The 7,500-nt window shown below is 40.9% G+C and overlaps 1 protein-coding gene across 1 annotated transcript in view; it reads left to right on the top strand.

Annotated features, from left to right (window-relative positions):
- Positions 1-4,391, top strand: part of LOC143020105 (uncharacterized) — a 19,792-nt gene extending 15,401 nt beyond the window's left edge. The window contains exons 4-5 of the mRNA XM_076176264.1: positions 2,512-2,636; positions 2,781-4,391. Of these exons, the coding sequence (XP_076032379.1) occupies positions 2,512-2,636; positions 2,781-3,125 (470 nt within the window). The 3' untranslated portion in view covers positions 3,126-4,391. The remainder of the gene's footprint in view (positions 1-2,511; positions 2,637-2,780) is intronic.
- Positions 4,392-7,500: the final 3,109 nt, after the last annotated feature.

The following is a 7,500-nucleotide window of genomic DNA, read 5'->3' as shown; positions in this document are numbered from 1 at the left end:
CGAGGGGGGGCAGACGGGCGGTGTACACCCGCCTGCCGATGTCAACGAAGAGATCAGTGACCAGAACGGGAGCAGCAAGGAGATAACTCCTCGCCGCCACCGCTGGCGAGCGCGTTCCTGATGAGCCACAGGTGGGGCGAGCGTTGCCTGTTTATCCCCAGACTGGGTTTGGATTTCGTAAGAGTCGATTCAGTGGCGATGCGAGGGAGGGGCAGACGGGCGGGTGTTGTATGGTCTCTTTCCTTCCAGCCACAACTCTGAAAACAGAGAATTACGCGATTGGGAATTGTGTGTAAATGTCAGAAGTGTAAACTCGCTCACCAGCGTCAGCGAGAGGCCAGCGTTTGGTTGCGGGCCGGTCGGACAGAAAGGTGTCCCAAGTCTCTCCGTCAACCAGCCTGCGGTCAGATTGGGCGTACTGAGAGAGACGGTGTGGGTCTCTGCTTTGCTAGCGAGAAAGTGTGCATGTGCCTCTTTTCTTCCAAGCACTACTCTGAAAACAGAGATTTACGTGACTTGGGAAATGTGTGTGTGTATTTGTCTTGGTGTAAACCCGCCTGCCGACGTCAACGTAGAGGTCGGCCATGCCAGACCGGCAGTAGCTAGGAGATATATCTCCCAGACACCACCGGCCGGCGATGATACTTGGATCTTGTGGAGAGAGTTGGTTGAAGAGACGTCCGACCTCTAGGAGCGCTGAGTTGATTCTAGGAGAGTCGCTGTGACGGCTCCAATACCTACATTGGTAGAACCTCTACTACCTTAAGAAGACGCCTCCAATACCACCGTAACCAAGGTTCCATCTTTCAGCATTACATTGATCATCACGACAAAAAACCACCACTTCAGAAACTAATTGAATCTACGACTATTCTTCACAGAGAGTCCAACCACAGGCATATGCAAATTGCAGAAGCCGTAGCCATCACTTCCCGTCACCCTACCATTAATGTACAACTTGCTTCTGATTTTATTCTCCCTTCAGCTCGCCCTCTGAAACCGCTCCCTCTTCGACCTACACAAGACCTTTCATCAAGCCGCCAAGATCTCCAGCCAAAAACCAGAGCCTCCTCCAGATCACGAGAGAATCCCCGCAGCCAATCGGAAGCCAGCATTCTGCCCGGGGTAAGCACAAGATCACGGGAGAACCCCCGCAGCCAATCGCAAGCTAGCATTCTGCCCGGGCCTAGCCGCTTGAGCTGCGTAGCAGACAGAGGTCATTCCTGCCGCCCGAGATCAGGCGATGTGTCCCATGAGCCAATCAGAGCCCAGCATTCCACCCGCACTGAGTCGACTGAATCGTTCGACCGAGTATAAAAAGCCTCCCGCTTAGCCACCTTCTTAACTTGCCTCTAGACCTTCAAGACTAGAACATCGCCTCTACACCAATGAAGTCCTTCTCACCCTGAGGAAGCCTCTTATCGAGGTGAAAAAACTCCGAAGTTTTAGGTGTCGTTGTCAACAGTTTTTTACATGCTGTTACACATCCAATAGAAACCATCGGCATTCACCAGCGCCTTTCTTTTCACATTCACCATGGATGATTTCGTTCATAAGCTGAATGAAGTTGATAGGAAGTCCTTCCTTAAACTTAAGAAGATACAACTGAAAATAGTTAAATCTATTAGCGCAGTTGATTTTAATCAAAATTGTCTCCGTGAGAACCTGTGCCCTAGTATATATTATATATATATATATATATATATATATATATATATATGTATGTATGTGTATGTATATATATATGTATGTATGTATATATATATATATATATATATATGTGTGTGTGTGTGTGTGTGTGTGTGTGTGTGTGTGTGTGTGTGTGTATGTGTGTTTGTGTGTGTGTGTGTTTGTATATATATTTATATATATATATATATATATATATATATATATATATATATATATATATATATACATATAATTAGGGCGCAGGTTCTCCTTGATACACACTGAGTTAAACACCACAGCATTGTCACAATTATTTATCTTCTTCCTAATATTTTCAATCCTTCTCACTATAGTTCTGACTTTGGGAGGATTATCGAAAATCAATTGTCAAAAGTTCTCCATTTTAATAACAAATGACGTTTCGACTTCAAAGAGTCATTATCAAAATGATTACATTTATCACAACACAATTACACAGAACAATTACATTTTTCGGACTGAACAGTGCGACGTCTTTCCATATGCATATGGAAAGACGTCGCACTGAGTTGAACATGATGATACTTTCACTTTTGTTGATCTTCAACATAGTCTTGATTGTTCTGACTGTAGAATTTGCTGATTCGAGGGATAAGCAGAGACAAGCTTCCCAATATCTTCCATTACCTCACGTTTTAACTGCAGGGAGCCATCTTCATGGCAATAATTGACACATTATAACACAGTTCATAGTTACATGCTTTTAACACATTGGTGGTGAGAAAGTGACAACTTCAACGTCGTCGTATAAGTATCAGTGTTAATATATATATATATATTTTTTTTTTCTCCCTGTGGCAGGTTTGGACCAACGCTACGGGTTCAGACTGGCGGTTCCCTACATGGGTGACTTCCAGTACGTGCGCGAACTGGGACCGGGGCACTACAATTCAGAGCTCGGTCCTGGAGGCTTCGAGTATGCCGGGGTAAGCGAACCTTCGTCGGCCTCCTTTTTTTTTTTTTTTTGTGGGGGTGGGGTCGAGTGGCTGACAAATGGTGCCGCGCAAGGATGTCAGTACATGGCACCAGACGCTATATTTTCATTATCCAAACTTGAATTTCTTTTCCAGACGGGTAGCGCGCATGGAGAGACCCACAGTTACGTACCCGCCACCGGATACGGCGTCCCATCCACCGGATACGGCGTCCCATCCGCCGGATACGGCGTCCCCTCCGCCGGATACGACGTCCCCTCCACCGGATACGGCGTCCCCTCCGCCGGATACGGCGTCCCCTCCGCCGGATACGGCGTCCCCTCCGCCGGATACGACGTCCCATACGCCGGGTACGACGTCCAAACCGTCGGAGGATACGACGATCCAACCCAAGGGGACACCATCAACTCTATAATTCTGAGCAAACTGAAGAACTACCCTTGGCATTCCTCCGACACAAGGGACAAGCCCTACGTCTGAGGTCCGTCCAGAGTTGAGGGCTCGTATCGAATTTTCGCCGTGCGCCGTCGACGACACGACGCCGTGCTCTCAAATAACCATGGGTGGCTATGGAGGCTTTCACATGTCACGACCACGACCACGTGTGAAGGCGTCCATATCCACCCATGGTATCTGAAAACGAGCGGAGGGGAGTTGATCATCTCCGATGCCCATATGTCTCGCAAGACCACTATATGCTGGTTCATGTTGTTGGTCCCTGAAGGTGTCCGCGTGTGTATATACACGAGTATGCACACACACACACACACACACACACACACACACACAATCTGAGCTACACAAAAACAAATTATAGAGTTACATTAGCAGTGATGGAATAGACTTCGTGTCATTTTTTTCTGATACTAGATTCCGGATGTAAGTTCCACTTGTTGTTATTACTGTAAGAGGGTTATACCACTGCAGTCACCCACCTTATGTTGTATTTATTCAATTGTTACCTAGTTGTACTATACGGGATTTGAGCTGTGTTCATGGAGTCCCGTCGCTTTGCCTCCACTTTGCATTGAATTAGTGTTGTGCTCATGACTACTCGGTGCTGTCTGGCAGGCTGGACAGGACAATAAGAAACATGTCTCTTTCATCTCCTATTACCTTAGGGAAAAAAAATAATAGAGACGTTGAAAAGCCACCCTACCAGATTCTTCCCAGAAAATGACGAGTTTGGACCTCGTCAAATAATTAAAATAAAAACAAATTAAATAAGCCAAGGAAGCGACGTTGCAGAGGCCAAGCCTCCGCCCTATTGACATTGATATCGACATGATGTCACCACACATGGGCTCCTGGACGCCAAAGTGTGGGGGAACGTTTTATTTTAAAAAGTTCATAAATTGAAACCCAAATCATACTAAGATAAACACAATATCAAACATAAGATAAAATTGGCCAGCATTCGTTGCAATCTCCCGGAAATACAAATGTGGCTTTTGTTTTGTTAACACAGGAAATCGCTGCAAGATTTTGACTATACTGTAGGTTTCCAACACAACATACAGAATATGTGTGAAGCCGTTGCTTTTAGATATCGGTCAATAAGTACCCACGAGGCTAATGAGACCGTACCCAAAGTCTTCCTGTATGTAAAATATTTCTTATTTAATGACACATTATCATTAATTCTCTTCCTGGCCCGCAAACGGGTTGCCACAGAAGTGAATAGAATTACCTGACGGAATCTAAGGAAAAGTACCCCATGATACAGAAGGTGTTAAACAAATATCTTCCACAATGCACCATGCAAATAAAAATTAATATTTTTCAAATCTGGGTTTCATTCTTTCACAGCCTTTTTTAAAAATAAGATGATTCATGGAATCAGTTCGACACATTCCTTAATTTTAAGTCGTTGTCATGACAACAGTGACATTTACTGACTTTCAGGGGGACAAGAGCGCTTCCGTTAAGTGGCTTAACATTTAATGGAATCTGCAATGGGACCGGCCATTGAACACCGAATGCAATGCATACGTGTCTCTTATCATATATATATATATATATATATATATATATATATATATATATAATAATCACGAGTTTCTTAAAACCATGTGCTTTAACGCTCGTAGAATTAGGAACAAATTCCAAGAAATCCAAGCGTATGTCAAAAGCGAAAATCTCGATATGATAGGAATAACCAAGACATGGTTAAATGGTAAATAGTTTGAAGCTGAATTTAATATTGCAGGATTTAAACACTTTCATCAGGATAGAAACCACAAGAAAGGTGGGGGTGTTCTGTTGTACGTTAAAAGCAATGTCCATGCCTGTGTTTTAGAGAAAGTGAAACAGGATGCACATGATAGTTTGTGGGTAGAATTAACCCAAACAAATAGACAAAAGTTGAATGTAGGTGTAATATATAGAACAAAAACATTATCATTAGCAGACGACAAACTGTTGTTTCAAAAACTGTCTAGTTTCTGCAACCGGGACTTATTGATAATGGGTGATTTCAATTTTACTGACATTGATTGGATGATCCTTGAACATGGCCATATAGGTAGTCGTTTAATATATTTTCTCGGTGACAATTACTTAGTTCAGCATATAAAAGAGCCCACAAGACATGGAAATTTACTCGATCTATTGATCACTAGCCGCGAAAGCATGATAACCGATGTAGAAGTTGGTGAAACTATTGCAAGTAGTGATCACAACTTAGATTCAAACTGCTAAAAAAATAGAATAGATACTTGTGTATCTAAAATACCCGATTTCAGTAAAGCTCAGTTCATAGGACTACGTCAGGAGCTTCAGCTTACAGATTGGGAGGCAAAATTAAACGAAAGGCCTAGATCAGATGTGGGAAATATTTCAAAATACGCTTACTAAGATAATTCATACTTACATCCCGTTTAAGGACAGACGGCCGCCAAATCAGGCTCGCCTAAGATGGCTTGACAAAGAAACTGAAAAAAGTATTGGTAAATAGAGACAGGCTTATAAGAAATACAAGTGCTTGAGTGCACCTAATGACTATCAAAGTTATGTAATAATACAGAGAGGTTAAAAAACAAAAACAAACGTAAACGACAATACGAAATGAATATCGCTGATAAATCCAAAGAGAATCCCAAAGAATTCTATAGTTACATTAGAGATAAAAAGGTTGTTAGGAATCATATTGGCCCACTATTATCTGCTGACGGTCAACTTGAATATTCAAATGAAGGAATGTGTGATACTTCAAACAATTATTTTAGCTCGGTATTCGTAAACGAAACACCTCAAAGTGAACTCCAAACTGAAACCTGTGAAAAGTCTAGGGTGAACTTACTACGGCAAATACAACAAAAGAAAAAATTAAGAGGCGTATAGAAAAATTCAAAGTTAATAAAACACCAGAGCCTGACGGTTGTCATCCAAGAATCTTAAAAAAATGAAAAATGAGATTGGTGTTCCTTTAGAAATTATTTTCAAGAGATCCATCATATCCGGATATGTCCCAAAAGAATGGAAGCTAGCTAACATTACTCCCACATTAAAAAAAAGGGGGGACAGAAAGAAACCAGATAACTACAGACATGCTTGACTTCAATCGTAGGAAAAATTATGGAAACTATCATCAGAGATGCTATCGAACATCACTTAGAAAGTAACTGCTTGATAAATTATAGCCAGCATGTATTCAGACCGAAACGTTCTTGCGTGACTAACTTACTCGAACTCTACAACACAGTCATCTCGAATTACGACAAAAGAAACAAAATGTATCTAATATATCTAGATTTTGCAAAAGCTTTTGATACCGTCCCTCACGAAAGACTACTTACTAAATTAGCCTCACACGGAATTAGTGGTAGCCTAATAAGTTGGACTAGTAATTGGTTAAACGATCGAAAACAGAGTTGTTCTAAATGTCAAAACTTCTAGATGGAAAAATGTTACGAATGGAGTTCCTCAGGGTTCCGTTTTTGGGCCACTTCTATTCATAGTATATATAAATTATATAGACCACGAACTGAAATCTATTGTCTCCAAATTTGCTGATAATACAAAACTGGCAAATTGTCACTTAAACCAATTAGATATTCAAGGTGATTTGGATAAACTACAGCAATGGCCTGAAAAGTGGCTAATGAAATTTAACACAAGTAAATGCAAGGTTATGCACATAGGTAAAAATAACAGTAAGTACGATTAGTGAAAAGGGTTTCGGCATAATTATCATTAACGATCTCAAATAATCTAAGCAGTGTATTTCAGTCTCTGGGAAAAGCAAATAAGATTCTAGGCGACCTTTTGATTTCAAAAGTCCATCTCTCATTAACAAGCTATATAAATCGTTAGTTCGTCCACATTTGGAATATGCTGTGTCCGTATGGTCACCGAATCTCATTAAATACATTGACAGATTGGAAAAAGTACATCGTCGAGCCACAAAACTGATTCTAAATATAAGAAATAAATCATACGAAAATCGACTAGAACATATGAATCTATTTTCCCTGAAAATGCGTAGACTCAGAGGTGACTTGACATAGGTCTTTAAGATTCTAAAGGGAATTGACAACATCCAAAGTGACAAAATTTTCATATTGAATGAGAATCTGACAAGAAATAGTGGTCTCAAACTGTCAGTAAACAAACTTTGCCAACCATGTAGTTAATGAATGGAATAAACTTCTTCCAGAGGCAGTGCAATGTAAATCAATTCGAAGCTTTAAGATTCCTTTAGATAAACACTTCAGCAAGATGCTGTCATGCCTGCCATTTATTTCATATCATTTGCTTGTTATTATTTGTCTTTTCATTATTATTTATTTGATTATTATTTATCACTATTTATCTGTCTATTTAGTATTATTTACTATTTACCTGTTCGTTTATT

The sequence above is a fragment of the Oratosquilla oratoria genome, chromosome 39, assembly GCF_046742065.1.
Source record: "Oratosquilla oratoria isolate Oo_2021 chromosome 39, ASM4674206v1, whole genome shotgun sequence".
NCBI classification, from domain to species: domain Eukaryota; kingdom Metazoa; phylum Arthropoda; class Malacostraca; order Stomatopoda; family Squillidae; genus Oratosquilla; species Oratosquilla oratoria.
Note: the sequence above shows the minus strand (reverse complement) of the source record. Positions and strands in the feature narration are given on the sequence as shown.